Source organism: Cicer arietinum, chromosome 3 (genome assembly GCF_000331145.2).
Source record: "Cicer arietinum cultivar CDC Frontier isolate Library 1 chromosome 3, Cicar.CDCFrontier_v2.0, whole genome shotgun sequence".
Lineage (NCBI taxonomy): Eukaryota > Viridiplantae > Streptophyta > Magnoliopsida > Fabales > Fabaceae > Cicer > Cicer arietinum.
The window spans coordinates 1,151,441-1,172,164 of NC_021162.2; the positions used below are offsets into that span (position 1 = coordinate 1,151,441).

Here is a 20,724-nt window from a genome sequence, read left to right on the forward strand (position 1 = left end):
GGCTTGAGTAAGGACTGTTACTTGGTCTAATTATTCCCGACTTAAGCATATCACCAACCTGTTTTTCGATCTCGTTCTTCTGTAAATGAGGGTACCGGTAAGGCCTAACATTAACTGGATCAACACCCGTTCAAATTGGTATTTTATGATCTGCGTCACGGTTAGGAGGCAGCCCTGTAGGTTCAGCATAGACACCCTGAAACTCATCCAGAATCTGTTGTAATTCCTTCCTCTGTGATTCTGGAAGTTGCACTTTAACATCCTAACATGTCTCTTTTGGTGAAACCCCATAATAATGAAATTGCTTCAATTTCGGTCATTTTCATAAGGGCTTGAGGTGAAACCAGCGCCTTGGATAACGTAGGATCACCCTTAATTTCTACCACAGCTCCTTGTGCCATAAACTTCATAGTGAGGGTTCTCCAATTTACCTTGACCTGCCCCAAGGTTGCCAACCAAGCCACACCCAATATTAAATCCACTCCTCCTAATTCAAACAAAAAGAATTCTTCACTAGTCGTGTAGCTTCCCATCTTAATCTGAATTCCTTTGCAACATCCTTAGGTATCCTTTCCTTGTCCATCCCCCAATCAGACGGTGTATGAGACTGTCGGTTCGACGGACAATCCCAAACCTTTCACCAATTTAGTTGATATGCAGTTATGACTTGTCCCGCTGTCTATCAATATCAGCACCGCCGTTCCTTGAACAACCCCTTGCAACTTCATAGTGTGAGGTTGTGTCATACCCCCTGCAGAACATCTAGACAGGTCCATAATTTTGCATTCTGGTCCCTCCTTTAATTCCTCCTCTTCTTCAGAGGAGTCCTCCATCTCAACATGGACCAACTCCCCCTCTTCATTGATCTCCTCATTTTCTGTTAGCAGAATTACACGCAAACTACACTATGTGCAGCGATGACCAGGCCCAAATGATTGATTGCAGTGAAAACACTTTCGTTCCTCAAGTCTCTTCAAATATTCTGGATAAGGAAGGTGTTTAACGCCTCTATTTCGACTCTGCATAGTACCTCCAACCTAATTTGAGCCACTGCGTGATGCCCCATAACCATTCCTACCAGATTCCGTGGGTGCAACATTTTTTCCAGCCACCGGGTTGGCCCGAACCACACTCGACCTGGTCCCTTGGTAACGCGACCCAATTTTTTTACTGCGATTCCCATCGTACTCCATAGGACGCAATTCCCTGTGCGACTCTTCCAAGTCTCTTGCCACCTCCATCGCTCGAACTAGAGTTCTTGGGTCATGGGGTCGAACAAGGCCGCGAAGCTCTTTGCGCAACCCATTCATGAAATAACCCAGCAGTTGTTCTTCGGGAACCAATTTCACTCGCGCTGTGAGTAACTCGAACTCGCGAATGAATTCACCCACACTTCCACATTGTTTCAAACCTGCAAGATGTTCGAAGACAGACCTGCGATGCTCCCCTCCAAAACGACGTAAAAGTGCCTCGGAGAATCCGTCCCAAGTCGCGTTCTTGTTTTTGTCTAACCAGAAATGGAACCAATGCAAGGCGTCACCCTCCATGCTAATATGCGCAAGATTTAATCTTTCTTCGGTTTTTATTTTCTGAATCGTAAAGAACTTTCCAGCTCTGTTCAACCAACCAAAGGGATCAATTCCTTCAAAAGTGGGTAGTTCCACTTTCTTTAACCACCAACGTGAGGCTGGATTTTCTTCCTCTTCTGATTCTTGCTCGGAATTCTTCACACTCTTCTCCGATTCTAAGCTCTCGGACGATTCTTGGGTCTTTCTTTTTGCTGCTATGATCAATTCTTGCATTGCACTTCTCAATTCTGCCATGTCGTCCTTCAATTGTTCCATATTTGTTCGCATTCCAAGAAAGACTGTTTCATGCTCCCTGGTCCACTTTTCCATTGCTATCATACGTGATTCCATGGTGCTTCCCATGGTTGTTGATGATCCGGCAGGTCGGACCAATTGTTAGGTTCCTTAATAGAACTCAATAGCGACAAGGAATTATCCGTCCCTGATTTTGTATTGATCGAAAGAAAAAGATACACAAGAGCGAATACACTCCTACAATGGTATAAACCACTCAATTGCTAATTTTGTCAAAGATCCTTTCAAATAGGTGGGAGCCTTTATTTACAGGCTTATTTTTACAAGGGATAGGATCCAACTAACACTAACAACCTAACCATAAAACAAAAACATCATTATTTTCTATTGTTTTTCCTGTAATAAACCAATAAAGGTTTATTCCTATTTACATCTTCATTATTCCTATCATAGTCCTTGAAAGAAGGGGGGAAACTTAAAGTGTATTCCTTCAGTCAATTTAGCCCTTAAATTAAGTCCATCACTTAACATTAACAATTAACAGACTTACTCATGTGACACATTAAGGGTCCGTTTAATGGACAGGATAGGAATAAATTATCACATCATGTCTAAATCCAGTATTTGATGAACAAACCAACAAAATATGATAATAAGTTAATCTAGAACTCTATCATATCATTTCTTTCTAGTTGAAGTATGAGCTGGGTTAGAAACCAGCAAAATAGAATAAGAACAATAATTTACTTAATTACTCTTATAAAATATAATTCAAAATATAATAAAATATAAATATAAAAACAATACAGTTCAAAAGAAGAAGATTCAAAGAAGAATAAACCACCATTTTGGCTCCTGAAAGTATGGGACGTTATATATATAGTCCTTGAAAGAAGGGGGGGAAACTGAAAGTGTATTCCTTCAGTCAATTTTAAGTCCATCACTTAACATTAACAATTAACAGACTTACTCATGTGACACATTAAGGGTCCGTTTAATGGACAGGATAGGAATAAATTATCATATCATGTCTAAATCCAGTACTTGATGAACGAACCAACAAAATATGATAATAAGTTAATCTAGAACTCTATCATATCATTTCTTTCTAGTTGAAGTGTGAGCTGGGTTAGAAACCAGCAAAATATAATAAGAACAATACTTTACTTAATTACCCTTATAAAATATAATTCAAAATATAATAAAATATAAATATAAAAACAATTTATAAAATATAATCTAAAATATAAAAATGTTAATCTAATTAAATATAAATATAAAAATAATTAATAGAATTTGATATTAAACTTAAAATTTAATGTTAATAATTAATTTTTAAAACGTTTATGATTTTATCACAAAGGTAATTTTGTCTTTTTATATACTTTAATAAATTAGTATTCAAAATTATTAAAGTATGAAAATTATTTGAAATTTTAAAATAAATATAATTTGTTTACAAGGATATTTTTTCCATTTACATATAATATATATCATGTCTTTATTTTCATTCTAATAAATAAAATAGAACTATTTTGTTACTCGTGATAGTTTTAAATATAAAATTATTTCACTACTTATTTAATTTTTTAGTATTTTTTGTTAATTTATAACATTTAAAATATAATAAGTTAATTTTTTAAAAAAACTAATATATAATTGTTTTCAATGGTAATTTTGTTATTTAAATATAATACATATTATATCATATCATGATGAGATGTGTACCAAATACATAACAAAATAAAATGTTATCATGTTAGTTATCATATGTGTTATCATGTGCGTATCAAACACATGATATGATAATGTTTATCCTGTTACTATTCTACCTTATCTTGCACATCAAACGGGCCCTACATGCCCAATATATGCTTACATGTGTAATATATGGCATCTTTCTCTGTTGAGTATTAAAATAACTAAAATACTAGTGTTATCAACAGCAGATTGCGAAAAATAGCGAAATACCAAAAATCTACTATGTGAAATAGTGTATAATGTTGCGGTCAAATAGTGGAGGCCACATATAGGTCAATTAACTAAATTATATATAAAAAAAGCATGTTGAATACAAAGAAATCAAGGAATGGAGCCATAACATAGATATATATTGAAAGTTACCCGTATTAAAGTGAATATAGGAGTAAGACTTACTAACTCTTTAGTTTTTCTATCATAAAAATAGGCCATGTTTGGCACTCGTGCAAAATCTTCAGTTTTATTATTTTTAAAAATACTAATTCTAGTTTTCCCGCTAATGCTGCTATTTGGGCTAGCAAAAATTGGAATAGCGATCTTTATTGTCCTAATAGCGAAACTAGAATTGCATCCCGATTTATATAGCAGATTCATCAAAATCATCTATGCTATAACGCTGCTATTGCCACTATTTTACAACACTACAAAATATCCTCAATCATGTCACTCTTTTTCAACCTCTGTTACAACACCACCCTCATCAATGCCTTCCCCTTCAACTTTTCCAAATCAAAAGGTGTTCCTCTCAATAGGTCAAGGTGCATTCTATTCTCTCTCCCTCTAACACTTTGAAAACATGGACTTCATACAGAAGACTATCCATTTCTCTTTCTCTCCATCTTTCTTTGTCTCTTACTTTAAATTGATTTACAAGTGCACCCAACAATTCTGGACCCTTTCTTCTTTCAACTTTCATATATGTAAGCTAATACTTCTTGCATCATCTTTCCTTTTTCTTTAATCTTCCAACCATAAAAAGAAAAAAAAAAGTTTAAGACCGTTAAGCTAAAAGGCTTAGCTTATTAAAAATTCTGAAGCAGCCTACACCAGCAAAATCTTGCACCATTTGCCAACAAAATTCGGAAGTGAAGCTAAAAAAATTGTTGTAGATCAAAGCACTAAATAGTGCAATTATGGTGAATGATGAAGTTTTATGACTGCACTATTAATTCTTGAGCGAAAGCTAAAAAATTCTAGAGCAAAGCCATTCATCAACGATTAAACTTTTCACCATAATGCCCTCATTTGTGTATTAAAAGTCCTTGCTTCTGTAGCTGCCCAAAACATTTGAAGGTTGAAGGGATCTGAAAAAGGTGAGTACTTAAAGGGACTTGTTAAAATTCAGTGTATGTTTTTATTATTGTTTAATTGTGCAACATCCTAAGCTAATTGTTAGTAGTCCTAGTCAATACAACTTCCTAGACATTAAATGTAATTATTGCAGTATCATTATAAAAAGAAGTTGTGTGATCTCATTAGACACACCGAAGTTACTCATATTTTAAACAATATCAGAGCAGGTTTTGATTTTCTGACATGTCTCTATGCTCCACAGCTGCTGTCAGCGCTGGCATTTACTGCCGGCAGCACCCTAACCACCGGTTTTCATAGTTTATCAATAGTTTTGTCCTTTTTTACACTGCTACAGTTGTACCAACACCAGCTGCCCCCTTTCCAGTGCAACCCACTGCCTAAAACCACCACAGACCGTTGTGCAATCCTCCAGCGAGCACGACAGTGCTTTTCCAATCGCCAATATGAATTATATTAGTGATGCCTTTTATTCCCACTAACGGTCAATTTGTGGTCACTCTATTCCCACATATGAATCATACTAGTGGTGCATTTTATTCCCACCGATGATCAATCTAGTGGTGCCTCTTTTCCCACACATGAATCACTAATGGTGTCTTTTCTTCTCAAACTAGCCCAAAAGTAGTCAAGCTTAGTTTCAATTTGTGTGAGAAAATGTTTTGATGAAACAAGCTTAAAGCATATTTAGCTTTAGCTTGAGGGCGACTGTTAAAATTCAATGTATATTTTCATTATTGCTTGATTGAGCAACATCCTAGGCTAATTGTAAGTAGTCCTAGTCAAAACATCGTCCTACACATTGAATGTAATTATTGCAGCATCATAATAAATAGAATGTCTGATCTCATTAGACTCACAAAAGTTATTTTACAGAACTGATGAAGATGGTTGAAGGTTCCAGAGGTTGAAGAAGAGTCATGTGGCTCAAGGTATTTTAGTCATTTTAGTACCTAACAACGAAAGATGCCACATATTACAAAACATAAAGTCCAATTGAACGCTTAACATGAGCATCAAGTAATGAACTTAGCATAGTGTCTCAATTTATTTTTGGCAAAAGCTAGGGGCTCAAGTCATTGATACCAAACTTTTAAAAAAAATCCTTCTTTCAAGAACTATACTAATGTAACAATATCCTAAACATTCAAGGACCAAAACGGTAGTATACTCATTTAAAACGAGTTAATTTTAGGTCGGGCGCATACAAGATGCCATTGTTAAGTGAGGGAGTAATTTCTGTGAAGGAGGGGTTTAAGGAAGGTTGGAATGGCAATTGGCAACAGACATCAATAAATGAATTTGCCTACACTCCAGTAGAAGCTTGCAGCATGCTGGATATGCTCACACATGGTAACATTATTGTGCACCAACACATGATCACAATGATCACAATTGTTCCCATCTACTCGTGTTCATAAGTACAAAGCAGATTGCAGGTCCCAAAGGAACAAATCAAATCATGCAATTCAATTATTATCTACAGTTTTGCCTACCATGCATCACAAACCTCAGCCTTAACTAAATATACATCATAGTTTTTACTGTAATTCGAAGATCCCCTTGACTACCTAGCATGTTTTCATTATCAGCTTCTACTCAGTGATGGTCTTTTTCTAGGAAGGGATGGCAAAGTGATCCCAATGCTCCTTTTGTTCAACATTTTATTTAAAAAATCCTTTAGAGGTTTCATTCATGATCATTTCATCGTTTTTCCATTCTTTATGAATCTCAAGAATAAAACCCCCACCACAATACAAATATATAAATGCAAAATCATCTACAAAATCAAATAGTCCTACAACAAAGAACCCACATTCAATTCATATTTTAAACATGCAATCACACACAAAAACTCAGAAACAACTCACCAGCACAGGATATCCCACAACAACAGCTCCAGCAGCACTAACCACAATGGCAGAAGTAGTAAAAGCAACCGAGCTAAGGGCATCGGAAACCATCCCCATGGCGTAAGCACCACTAGTAGCAGCCCCACCAAGCATAGTAATAGTAATAAGAGCATAATTAAGAGGCGGTGGAACCTGAATATACCTCCCAAACGAATGAAAAACAACCCTAATCTCCAACGCAATAACAACAAAAACCAACGCAACAAAACCATTCACAAGTCGAATACTATGCAAATGAGAAGCATTATCAGAAACCCACCAAAGAGCACCTCTAGTAGAAGCATAAAGTTGAAACAGAAACGGTACAAAAAAAAGCAAAACAAGATCACAAAACGAAGCAGGCGAAGACAAAACAACCGAATAATGAGAAGCAAGATGAAACAAAAGAGGCACAAAAAGTAAATAAAGAGTGTGAATACAACTCTCAAGAGGACCAAGTATGAAACTATCTTTAGGTGCTTCACCACCATGAAACCTAGCATGATGATTCGTTTTAAAAGACGATAAACGCGGAATCGAATAAAGCCAATAAAAGAAGCAATTAAAAGCCATGAAAAAGTAAGCGGAGTTGTTAATTCCAACGGCTGCAATAGAAGCCCAAGTGAAAAGCGAGGAGGCAGTTATTGGGAGAGACGCAAAGAGGAGACGTTCGAGTGCTGCGACGACAGAGGGGTTTTCCATTAGGAGGAATTTGAATTGAAGAGAAGACCAAACGCCAATGAGGAAAGTAGTGTGAGCGATTAAGAAGGAAGCGAGGATTGTTAGGGTTAGGGAGGAATTGAAAGTTGCGAAGAGTGAAAACGATGAAGTGAGGAAGAAGGTGAATTGAGAAAAGATGAGTGAAATCCATAAAGAGAAGAATGAGGATTGTTTGAAATTGAGCGAATCAAGAATGTAGGAAATCATAAGACCGATTATCAAGGTGGCGGAGACGGTGGAGCCGCCTAGGTCGAGGAGGAAGAGAGCGGAGGGGATGAGTGAGATTGCGATGAGGTAGTTGTGCGTGAATGCGGTAGGGTTTTTGAGGGATCTAGAAACGGAGGATGATGATGATGGTGGTGATGAAGATGAAGACGAAGGTGATGGGAATTCATTGTGATTAGATTGGAAACGGGAAATGGAGTCTCTAGGGTTAGGGTTAGGGTTTGAGGAAGAAGATGAAGGGGAAATAGAGATGTAAGGGCGAAGTGTGCGTGGTTGAAGCATTTTGAGATTTTAGGAGTTGTGGTTTGACTCAGACAGTGATTTGCTCATAGAGAAGAAGAAGAAGCTGAGATTTCGCTCTTTGTTTGATGATGATGATTTCTAACTGAAACGGCAGCTGTTATTGTCGTTTCGCTTTGATTGTGTTGTGGACTCTTTTTTTTAATGTGTAATTGTAAACTTGGTGGGCCTTATTCATATACGAAAGAGTTTTTTTATTACGTCGTTGATATAAAAATTCAGATTTTCTCTTTAATTTTAAAAGTAAATAAAAATATTTTTAGTCTGCAAAATTTAAAATGTGTTTTGAAATATTTAAATTAAATAATTTTAAAAGAAATTCTACTGATTTGGAATTTTTTTTGACAAATTTTTCATATAAGTGAGGTTGTTTTTCAACAAAATATGCTCTTTTAGTTTAAAGTATAAGTTACAGACAAAAGAAAAATAAGTTATTAGCTGAAGAAAATCAAAACACATTAGTATTTCGGTAAAATATTAATCTAAGTTTATTGGTATAATGTGTTTTGTTAAGTTTACAGGTTTTGCAAATTCTTTTAAAGTCAAAAAGTTTAGATAAAATATTGGGTATCATATAAAGAGTGTGGGAATACCATATTCTCCACCTTATTTTTTTTCTTAAATAGAGTATCAAATAGTTTTAAAAATTTATTGATATATATATATATATATATGTGTGTGTGTGTGTGAAGTTAACATGCATACACTCTCTCCTAAACCAAATCTAATGATATTTGAAATTAATAAGATTTAATTTAAGTAGGAATATTTTTTTTGATTTTAAGCATTTTATTTATGAGGGAAAAGAAAGGATTGATCTTAAGTAGGAAATCAATGGAATAATGTAAAGAATAATTAAGATATGGATAAATAGATGAAATAATATAAGATGGTGATATACCAATTTGCCTAAGAAAATAGTTTCATGAATTTATAGACATACTTTAAAATCTTTCTTTTTTTCTACATAGATTGTGACATAACACAATCTATGATGATTTTATAATGTATAATTAATAAAGTTTTTTTAAATCAGAAAATTGTCTAAAATTTAGTAATAGTTCTCAAAAAACATTTTTATTTTTTTAAAACGATTATGTCAAAAAAAGAACTATAATATTTGATTGTTGATTTCTTAATTACTCTAAAGAGAATTAAGTAAGACATTGTATATTTTGAAAAGAAACTATATATTAATTATTCTAGACTCTCATATTGAATAACATTCAAAAATAAGAGGAACTAGATATTAGTGTGACGATCAAGCCACCAAGATCATTAGAGAAGACGATTGAAAGGATGAGACATTTGTAATGAGGTAGTTGTGAGTGAAGGTGGAGGAGTTTTTTGAGAGATTTATAAAAAGAGGATAATGAAAAGAAAAAAAAAATGAAAGGAAGTCTTTATTTTTGTTGTTGGTATTAATATTGATATTGGATTAGAAGCAAAAATTGGTGTTTATAGGTTAGCAAAAATTGGGGTTGAAAGAAGAAGACGAAGGAGAAAGCCATATATTGGCGAAGTAAATTGTGGTTTGTTAATTTTGGTTTTTGTTGGGTTTAAGAGGCTTGAATTAGTTAGTTAATTAGTTGTGGACTTGGTGGGCCTGGAAGATAGAAGTAGAGGTTTGGTGGGCTTGGACTAAGAGACTAGCCTATAGTATAGATACAATGTGGACTTACTATTTTTTCCACACCATTTTTTACTTATACACCTCCCTTTTCCTCATGGTACCCTAATAATATACTTGATTTATATTGCGTTTATTTTTTGTTAAAGGAATAGAATGTGTTAGAATGATTTACATGGACATGTGGTATAGTATATGAGAGATTTGTGTTATATCAGATTTCTTTTACATAGGTCAAATTTTTTAAAAAGTTTCTTTAATTAAAAAAGTTAAGCTATAAATCTTTTAAAAAAATTAGATTTATTAAATTGGCTTACTTAATTAAATATAAATATATTTATTATTATATTATTAAGTTTTGTATTTTGTGTTTAATGATAATTTGTTATCGTTTCATGTAATTTGAAGGAAATATTAGAAAATATAATTGTCCTGTAAAAAATTAGAAAATATAATTGAAATAAGATGTCATATAATGGTTGATGTTCTAAAAAGTCATATTATATATTAAAATAAAACTTCAATTGATTAACATATGAATTTGTTAATATATACTGAAGTTTGAGACACTCACCACTTGAATGATACAAACTTTTGTAAAACAAAATATTGATGTTGACTTTTAAGTAGACTTTTAAAAAATTTAAACTTTCGTAAATGTCAAACTAAGTCTTAAAAATAAGCATATGATAGGTATTAGGTCAGACTCATACCTAACCTTTTTTAAATAGACAAAACTTATAATTCTGACATAGCTCAACACTATTTTTTTGAGTTTGATTCCTTTCAATAATTTCTATTTCTCTTAATTTTACTTACTTTTTTAAAATTACTTCGGTTTGGATTGAAAGTTTATATCATATATAGACCATGCATGTAAAATTTTACATCAATTTAAGATCCATTGATATATATCAAAATTAACGTCTTATGTATTTGTATTAAAACACCGTTAATTTTCACAAGTATCCATAATATACTAAATATTATAAATTTATGTAATATTATACTTGCGTGATCTATATGATATAAACTTTCAATCTTAACCAAAAAAAAAGAATTAAAAGTAAAATAGAAAATGATATTGAAAATTGAAAACAAATTAAATGAAATTTAGATTGAGATGATTTTTTTTTTCTTTCTATGGTTTGGAATATTGATGGATTGGTTAGTTATTAGTTGTGTAATTGTTAACTTGGTAAAGGACATATGGTGGACTGGAACAAGAGACAAGTCCATAGTAGATACAATGTGATGTTTACTACTTTCCACCCAATGTTTGCTTATACACCCTTTTTTCCCCTTCTTTTTGCATTTATCTCATTTTGAAAAATTAACTACAGTAACACGGTAAAATCTTAAATCACGGGAAAAACTCAAATTCTACATTGATACAAGACTTTTTGGATTCAAGACTTAATTAATTAAGGATTAAATTTAAAGAAAAAGACTACATTGACATGAGGAATAAGATCACCATATACCAATTCACACAAGAAAAATAGTCTAAATGTTTTAGTGAAAAGAAATGTTTTACTCCGTCGATTTTTAAATACGAAACACTTGTTGCGTGTTTCACTCTTATTAAAAAAAAATTAATAATATAATTTATATGTCTATTTTATATAAAAAATAATTAAATTATCTTTTGTGTATAGATGTATTCAATATTAACTTTTCATATTTTAAGACAAGTTATTAGTATTAATTAGGGTTATTTATGAAAAAATTAATGTTTCTAAGAATTTGAAAAATAATTCATATTTAGGAATAATTTTTTTTCTCAATAGTTACTTGAGTATATTTTAGAAATTGTATCTAATATAGACTATGTATTCTTTCACAATTTATGACAATTTTAGGATACATTACTAGGTAATTGATCATTTAACAATTTGTTTATAGATTTTTTTGTAGGTTGACACATTGATTTTTAGATAATAGAACCCTTAATAATGTCGTGTTCGAGTAAGATTAGGAGATAGGTAAAGTATTGTCAAATATTATTTAAGTCATGATTTAAATTCAAGTTCTTTCGAACGGTTTATCCTTAACTGAGATTTATTAATTAGTTGAGCTCAATCATTTATTTATTTGCATATAAAATAAGGTCAACAAAATCACGTATTAAATCGTAAATGTGTATGACGTACTCATGTGCAAAAAGTGCATTAACTCACTTATAGATTTAAAAATTGGTAAATTTGTTTTCAAGACCGAATTAACATGGATGAATTCGCGAATTTACAACCAATCGATGAATATACTAATTTGACTCTAATTTTAAAAGAGGTATAATTTTTTAAGTCCAATTCAAAAATCTCTATTTTTTTACTCTTATTCAACATGTTTCAGACCAACGTTTACTCTCCTAATCCTTAAATTATCCATTCTTTTTTTCTTGCTTTGAACTCGTGTGCGAATTTTTCTTTACCATCATAGTGAACAACCAACAAGTCGCGAACCACTGATGAATCGAGTCACAAACGATGGCATAATTTACTTAGTTTAATTTAATACTAGTTTATGAGTATGAAACTCTATGATAGTTGTATTTTATAATTAAATTAAAAGTTTAAATTATTAATGAATTTATGGTATTATAAAAATATGTTGTTTATATATTAATTTTAATATAAATCAAATTTACATATCAAATTTACGTAGATAAAACAAATTTATTTAAAAAATTTGAATTTGATAAAATTGGTATAGAATATTGTTTTTGGTTACTTTTGAGTATATAATATGTTATCAAATAAATGAAAACTTAAAATACTATTATAAAATGAAAAGCCAATGTGGAACAATTAGGTAATCGCAAATTATCTTTAACTCGTCTTATTTGTTATAAAAATGAAGGTCTAATTTGTTATGATATATATTATCTAACACAAATTAAGTAAATTAGGTCAGTTTGGATAATCCGTTGAGTTGGATTGGTTGTGATTGGAATTAAAATTCTCTTCATTTTCTCTATGTATTACTTCTGAAAATTATCTTCATCTAAGGTTTGAGGCAAAATAATAATATTTGTACTGTTAAATTTATTTTTTCAAAGTTATACTAATTGAGGAAATTGAGAGAACCATAAGTATACATTTTGTTTTCCCAATCCAAAATGGAGTTGCTTTCTACCTACTCCGTCTTATTATCAAAGTAATTTTAAAACAAACAAAAAAATGTGATTTTTAATTTTTAATATAAATATTAATCTATTTTTCAGTTTATTTTCTAATCAACACCACTCACATCATTCTTAAAATATTTTATTTTATTTTATATTTTTGGTCAAAAAATACATCAATGGTTCTTTAAAAAGATTAAAAAAATATTATTATTAATAAGAGTGATTTAATAACTATTTTTACAATTGTTTTAGTCAAATTTAAATCGTATTCTTTGAGTTTACAAAATAAAGTCTTACCACTAAATTAACAACACGATCAATCAACAATCAATAAAGAATATGTCTTTTTCTTTTACAAGATAATTTTTATTTTTTTGTGATCTTTTTATAAGAGATATTTAAATTAAAATTTGATAAACAAAAATTAATACATGTGATTTATATTACTACCTCCAATCTCAATTATATAGAAAAAAATAATTAAAAGATCTTTTTGTCCTATATATAAAAAAAAGGTGCGACTTTTAAGATATATTTATTGTTGAAATAATTTCTGTAACCTCATTTAATAGTTGTCTTTAAAATTTTAGTAAGTATATTTAATGTCCTCACATTTTACTATAAAAAATCTAATTTATAAAAGTATTCAGAAAATAATAATAATAAATAATACATTAATATTAATATTTTGTAAAACTAATAATGAACCCAACTATTATTCTAAAATGAAAAAGAGTGATAATGTTTTTGAAACTGAAAAGAGTAGTGAGTAGAAACACGTTTTGTATCTGTATCTATCTATTGAGTGTGTGTTTGGTGTGTTCCACCCACCCACCTTGCATAATGCTGCCTGCTTATTTGTAATGCACACGTATTCCATTCCATCTTTTTGTGTGGCGGTGGATTAATTAAGTTTAAGTTTAAGTTAAACTCAAATTCATCTTCAATAATGAATGGATGGATATAAATAACTTTATGTTTCATTATTAATTAGGATAATACTTAGTTGAAATACACTTTTTTGATGTTGTAGGAGTATTAGTGTAGCATAGTAGAGAGTGTCCCACTTGTTATGTACGTTCCTTTACGCCATTCACAGTTATTGTTGTACAGATATCTTTATCGTCGGCATTCATTTTGGTGCAGTGTGGCAGTGTACGATTCACTCATTTAAGACATCTTTCTCACATTAATTCATTATTAAATAAACATCTTACTAGTATATATTTAACACCAATATTATGAAAATAAATACTTCATTGGAGACGATATTTGAGCATAAATACTTAAACACATATAAATATACACAAAAATAATATATATAAATAATTTGTTTTTTCATTTGTTTATTAAAAATTACTCAAATAATAAAAAAAAATTTGAAATTTTTTACTAAAAATTAAGAAATCTATCAACTTCTTCATTGTTAAATTTAGATAAAAAATTTAAATGTCACAACAAAATAAAACAAATAATCTACCGTAATTTTGTTTATGTTTTCATATCAATTTTCTGATATTATATATTTTTTCAAATAATTTGGAAAACTTGATGATAATTACGAATTCAAATTCTCCAAGTTGTAAAAGAAAAGCATGATATGTGGTTAAAAAATATCAAAATATATCTACATGATGAAGCAATTCTAAGAAATTATTTAAAGAATGCATAACTATTAAGAGTAATAGGAAATATAAGATTGGGTTAATGGAAGAGATAAAAAATAAAACAATAAAAATATTAAAGATCACTCTCACCAAAATATCAATAATATTAACGATATACTAACATTATCTATCACACACAAAAACTACATAACTAAAATAAATCGAAACCTTCAAAATCAAGCTATAATTCAACTATTATTGGACCAATTGAAAGACAATCTAATTTCTAGTTAAACCGACACAACAATCCAATCATTTAGGTCAATTTTTAAAACCTTGTACACTTTTATAGTACAAAGAAACACCCTGTAGTACATAAACTGGTAAAAACAGGAATCGGATACTAGCCGTCTAATTTAGATTGAGGGTTGATATTGTTTGTTAACGTAAAACTAATTGTGTAATGTTAACCGTCCAATTTAAAATCAATAGTTGAAATTGAACTACAGCAGAAAATTACAATTCGAGAAAACCGAAAATCGTGTTTGAAATTATTTATTAACTAATAGAATTTTAACATTTCCAAATGCTAAACAGGGTAACGATAACACATTCTTTCCACTCATAAAATGCTATGTATTCTACCACTGGATCTTAGATCTGAGTTTTCTTCGAAAAAAGGTTGGTGCCTAAACCAACCAACAAGACTAATCAAACACCCTAGCTCCATTTAAGTGCAGATTTAGCGTAGGACCACTCACTACCCTATGTATAAAAAGGCTTCAGCACAAAAATCCAAACCAAAGTCTAGTAGTGCAACTACCAGATTAAATTAAGATCAAGACACATAACAAAATATTCATAGCAATAAAAGTCATATAAATGTTACTACTAACAAGAAAAACAATCATACAAAAATACAGTCTATTCACTATTGTCTCAAACACTATTGGATGAAACAGTCAGTTCAATTGGTAATGTGAGTGAAGCCGAATGAGTACTATCGAGCAACTAATTTACTATCATTTTGCTTACAAAAAAACAGTCTACTAGACAAGGTTTGTTACTGTTGTTTTGATTCGATTGTGTTATCTTTGTCGGAAGATATTTCCGGTACTGAAATTTGGGATGAATACTTCTTAATTCTCAAAGAAATTAGTACACTTGATAAAATACCAACTATGGGGAAAAAGTAGGACCAAAATTGAGATTTCTTAGAGCCAGAGGCGGTTGCAACAGCTGCACCGGCGAGGCTTCCAATAGATGTATTCTGCAAGATCATGGGGACGCATCCAACGATGGTAGGAAGAAGAAAATCCAAAAAGAACCTAACATCGGTAGCAGCTAAGGTATAGTTAATAATATAGGAAGGCACGGGCGAGAAGCGGGCAAGTAGAACGAACTTCCAGCCGTCTCGCTCAACTCCTTTCGTAAGGATTTTGAAATATTTGTTCCTTCGAGCCCAATCCATGGCTGAGCTTGAATTCCTGAATATTAACCTGAAGAACACAGAATCACATTAATTCATAACAGATAAGGAAAGATAAAAAAAGAGGGTGAATTACACATAGAACATCTAATGTACAATACATCATTAACGCATCGACGTCGTTGTTAGTTGTTACTACTAGACTAGACATGTTAAGGTAGAATAGTCTAAACACAGCTGCCTCATTCATTCATCCTATAAATCACTACTTTCAGCTGTCCAAAGTAAAGTCAAAGAAAAAATAACTAAACATGGCAATGGCGTTCTTGAATTTCTATTCTGATGAAGCGATAAAGTGTTAGGACTAGAAATATTTGAAGGCCAACCTGAATCAAACAATATTTAATTCGTCCCATTCCCAACGACATAATTCGGTATCATAACTAAATAAGTTAAGGAAACTTGCTCTATGAAGCATGCATTGACATGGAGATCAGACACAACACTAACATTGATACGTCGACATGGATAATAATTTGAGAAAATGAATTAATTGAATGTAATTAATGCCTCTGTGTCGTGTCAATGTCATATGTGTCGAACACCCCGGGACACACCTTTGATCAGAAGTGTCGGTGCTACAAATAACTGATTTAGTTCTTTAGAAGTGAGTGACTAATGTAAGAAATCCCAATGATTAATGAGAAACCAAGGGAATAACTATTTATAAAGAGATTTTTAATGAGTGCACATGTAATATAAATTGTTTTTTCAGTGATAATTAACTGAGATTGCTCACTTTCCCTTCTAAAGTACAAGTTTACTGGAGTTAAATCCAAAAGGAATATGCAACTGTTTTAGTGTAATATGACCTTCTACCAACTAATGAAAATTTTCAACAAAATTTTAAGCCAAATTGAATATAGTTACAAAAATCAATATTGAACTAAACACAACAGTCAACATCATATATTTGATAAACACTTAACTAAATTTAAATATCTTAATTTATGAAATCAACCACGTGTACAAATTTCTTAACGTGATAAACACTACATTAATTATTCCTTAACATGATGGCAGAAAAGTTTACAAATTCCTATCATTGTTTGACTCATGTAGAGAAAGGAAAAAGTTTTATTAAAATGCAAAGTGAAAACGTAACCAGAAAGACCAAAGAGAGGAATATAACTTCTGTATACAAAACAAAAATAAGCACAAAAGTCAGAACACCAGCACCCTCCAATAACCTAAGAATATTTGCACAAAAGATGCCCAAAAAAGAGCCTATACATCAACAAAAAGCCAAATATACTAAGATCCTAATATTCCTGGCAGTCCTTTCCCAGAGACAATAATAGGAAATCCAAATTCCAATTTTGTGTGTCTCAGTTATCATGATAAACAAGATTGGCGACTCACAACAGAAGAGAATTTCTTATTCTCTCTGCCTCCTCTACTACAGGAAAATTCCAGTAACCTTTCATCTCAAAATGTTTCGACCAATCATTTGATTTCGAAAATTGGGGTGAATAACTTTGAAAATTTAAAATAAAAAATAAAATAAAGTGCAAAACTATAGTAGCATATTAAAAACCCTGATATCATATGGTACAAGCTTCAATTTCAATTCCATCATTAGAACCACAAAATTTTGGATGGCCTATAAGTCGGTATACAAATGAGCTTATTTCGACTTAATAATATAAACAGTTATGCAAATGTTTGAAAAATCTTTTAATAAAAATAGTTCATATATGTTCATAGGCTCTTTTTAATTTATTTTAACAAGCTCTCACAATTTCAATTCCAACATAAGAACCACAAAATCAGATGGCCTATAAATCTTCTAAAGGGGTAAATGGAAGAGCTTATTTAGACTTACCTGTTTATATAAAACATTTATAAGTATTTAAAAAAACTTATAAAAATAGCATAAAATATGTTTATAACTTGTTATCACCTTAAGATAAGTCCACAAGTTGTTTTAAATCTATTTTAATAAGCTTTCTCAAATAGGTTATGGATACAACATATGTAAAGCTTACTCTTCATCCCCTTATTCAACTCAAATCCACATCAAATTCTATTTCAATGTTAAAATAAACTACAAGAACATATCCAAACACATAGTTTAATAAAAACTTAAAAGCTTCGCGGTCAATTAAACTGTTTACCAACTACCCCTAAATCTAGTGTTCCTAACCGGACACTTTGGACTTTAAGGCGTGTCTTGTGTCTGCACGTTTCAATTTCAAATACCGATAGACATGGTTACGTTCAATCACTTTTATTTTCTTAAATTCAAATACCAGTGTCTACGTTTTCGTGTCAGGGTCAATATCGTGATCCTTGTATGTGTCTCTGTCATTGCTTCATAGTTCCTATTTCCTAACTTCTTAATTATTAACTTTGCTTATGTTAAGTTCCTATATCTTTTTTTTGCTTCATAGTTCCTATTTCCTAACTTTTTACTTATTAACTTCGCTTATGTTAAGTTCCTATATCTTTTTATTTTATATAAATCAAAGTTAGGGTGAGGGAAAGTGTCTCATTGAACACTTACAGAGACATTACATTTTTCTCCCTCCAATGGCACTTGCGAGGATTGAACTCACAAACTGTTGCAATACATGTCTTTTTACCAAACCATTGGAGTTACTAACTTCCTATAGCAATACAATGAACTAATTGTTGCTTTAATCAAATCCACATAATCGTCATCACAAAAATTAATTAATTAATAAATTAACAGTAGATCTAGTAATAAAAAAAAAAAAACGAAACAGAAAAGCATACGTTACCTTCCAACGGAGAACGAAAGAGAAGCAGCGAGGATCTTAGCGGAGAAAACACAAAGAACGGAAGGGAAGAAACCGAAGAGAATAGAAGCACCAGTTTCAAGGAAAATAGCGGAAGGTAAACAAAGAGCAATGGAAATAGTGTGAATAGAAATGTAAAGAGGAATCGCCCAAATCCCTAATTTATCCGATAAATCACTCATCCATTTCATCAATGATTCTTTATCCAATCCAGTCGTAAAATCTCCACCGTACGATCTTAATAATAAGGCGGTTATGGCTACTAACGCCGCTGATTTCCACCACCACCGCGCCATCTCCGTTGTTACAGTTACAGCGCTTAACTCTTCCTTACAATGTTACCGATTCGCTTTTTTAAAAAATAAATATTATTTTTAATATTTAATTAATAAGTATACTAGCGGCGTCGCGTCGTCGGTGTTTATGATCTTTCCATACAAGACCAGTCAACTAGGAAATAGAGATTTCTCAAAAAATATATGAAAGACTGGAAAAACGGGATTTTACTTCTATAAAATGGATAATATTTTCAATTATCAAATAATTATTATTTTGTTTATATATAACGTTATAATATTAATTATTGAGTTATTTACTTTACAAATTATTCATTTTAAATAAATTTAATTTAAAAAAGATATTATTCATTGAAAAAAATAACAATAACTTTTTATGTTTTTTATAAATTTTAGACTTAATTAAAATTTTAGTTTTTTTTTATTTTATCGATTTTTAAATTTTAGTATCGATATTGTTAATTTTGTAGTTTTAGACATTTATTTTTAAATTTTTTGAAATTTAACTCAAATTAGAATTAAAGCTGATATGATAATTTATTATAATTAATTTCTTATATTTTTTTAAATCTAAAAGACATTAAAGAGGCAAACAATTAATGAAAATAATCATTTAATACTATTAACTAATGACAAAATTTATTCATTTGTATTATACAATAAATTTTGGTGTAATAATATTATCTTTATAATTTATATAGAAGATATTTAAGAGACACATTATATATAAAATATATATATATATATATTTCTTTTAATTTATTGATTGGTGAATTTTTTTTAACTAATTAGATAATGATATATATTTATATCGTATAAAATTTATGTATTTGAATATAATTTAATATATATTTTAATTTATTTGTTAGTTAAAATAACTTGTTTGTAGAGTTTAATTTTTATATATTATAAGTATAAAAAAATTATATAATCGATAAATTATAATAATTATGTTAATAAGTTTATAAATAATTATAATAAAACTTAAATATTATTAACATCTAACTGTTTTAATTAATATTGTAAAAAATTTATACTGACATACATATAAATTAAATTTATTGATAGTTATAATAGTTAGTAAAAGATATATCCTTTTAAATTTTGTTGAGGATGAACATACAAATTAGTTAAAAGTATGTGATGGTGTGAGACTTCAAGTTACACACAAAGTAATTAAAGCAAGTTATTATTGGTCATTTAAAAAATACTATAGCCTATAATCCAATAGCTGGTTGTCGGTAGTGTATGATAATAACTTCTGAAAGTTGTTGTTCCAATGCAAAAGTAGTACCGTGTGCGAGCATACATATTTATCATTTAATTATAAGTGTGACTTTCCATTTGATGCATTTAATATAAGTGTAATTGATGTATATAATGATCTTTACAAAAGATACCATTTAGTTTTTCTAATTTTTTTTATAGTACCTTTAGACTTCAGTTAAAATTTCAAATCACTAATATTAAAGAGAAATGATCATATAATTTTTATTTTTATTTTTTGGTTTCTTTTTAGTACAATTTTGATATAATTTTTATGGTATATGTTTAGTTATATATTTAAGATTATTATTATTTTTATTTGAAGAGATAACTTGTGTGTGACTATAATAGTATTGGTAATTAGATGTCTCCTATGAATATTCAAAATGAAAATATGAGCCAGTAACACATGTAATATAACATAAGTATAACATAGACTAATATTTTAGTATATGTTACATTTATAATAATTAATTACCTTGTACTATGACTATCTTGAACAATTTTGATAT

General features: G+C 30.3%; 2 protein-coding genes across 2 annotated transcripts in view; both read right to left on the minus strand.

Annotated features, from left to right (window-relative positions):
* The window catches only part of LOC101504964 (uncharacterized), a 17,045-nt gene extending 8,923 nt beyond the window's left edge, over positions 1-8,122 (minus strand). Inside the window, exon 1 of the mRNA XM_004489072.4 lies at positions 6,767-8,122. Within this exon, the coding sequence (XP_004489129.1) occupies positions 6,767-8,014 (1,248 nt within the window). The 5' untranslated portion in view covers positions 8,015-8,122. The remainder of the gene's footprint in view (positions 1-6,766) is intronic.
* A 7,071-nt stretch (positions 8,123-15,193) lies between these two features.
* On the minus strand, positions 15,194-19,098 carry LOC101504647 (uncharacterized). The gene is made up of 2 exons (XM_004489071.4): positions 18,633-19,098; positions 15,194-15,898 (listed from the first exon to the last, which is right to left on the minus strand). The coding sequence occupies exons 1-2, from the start codon at positions 18,944-18,946 to the stop codon at positions 15,463-15,465; spliced, it is 750 nt and encodes a 249-aa protein (XP_004489128.1). The 5' UTR covers positions 18,947-19,098; the 3' UTR covers positions 15,194-15,462.
* Between the last annotated feature and the right edge of the window lie 1,626 nt (positions 19,099-20,724).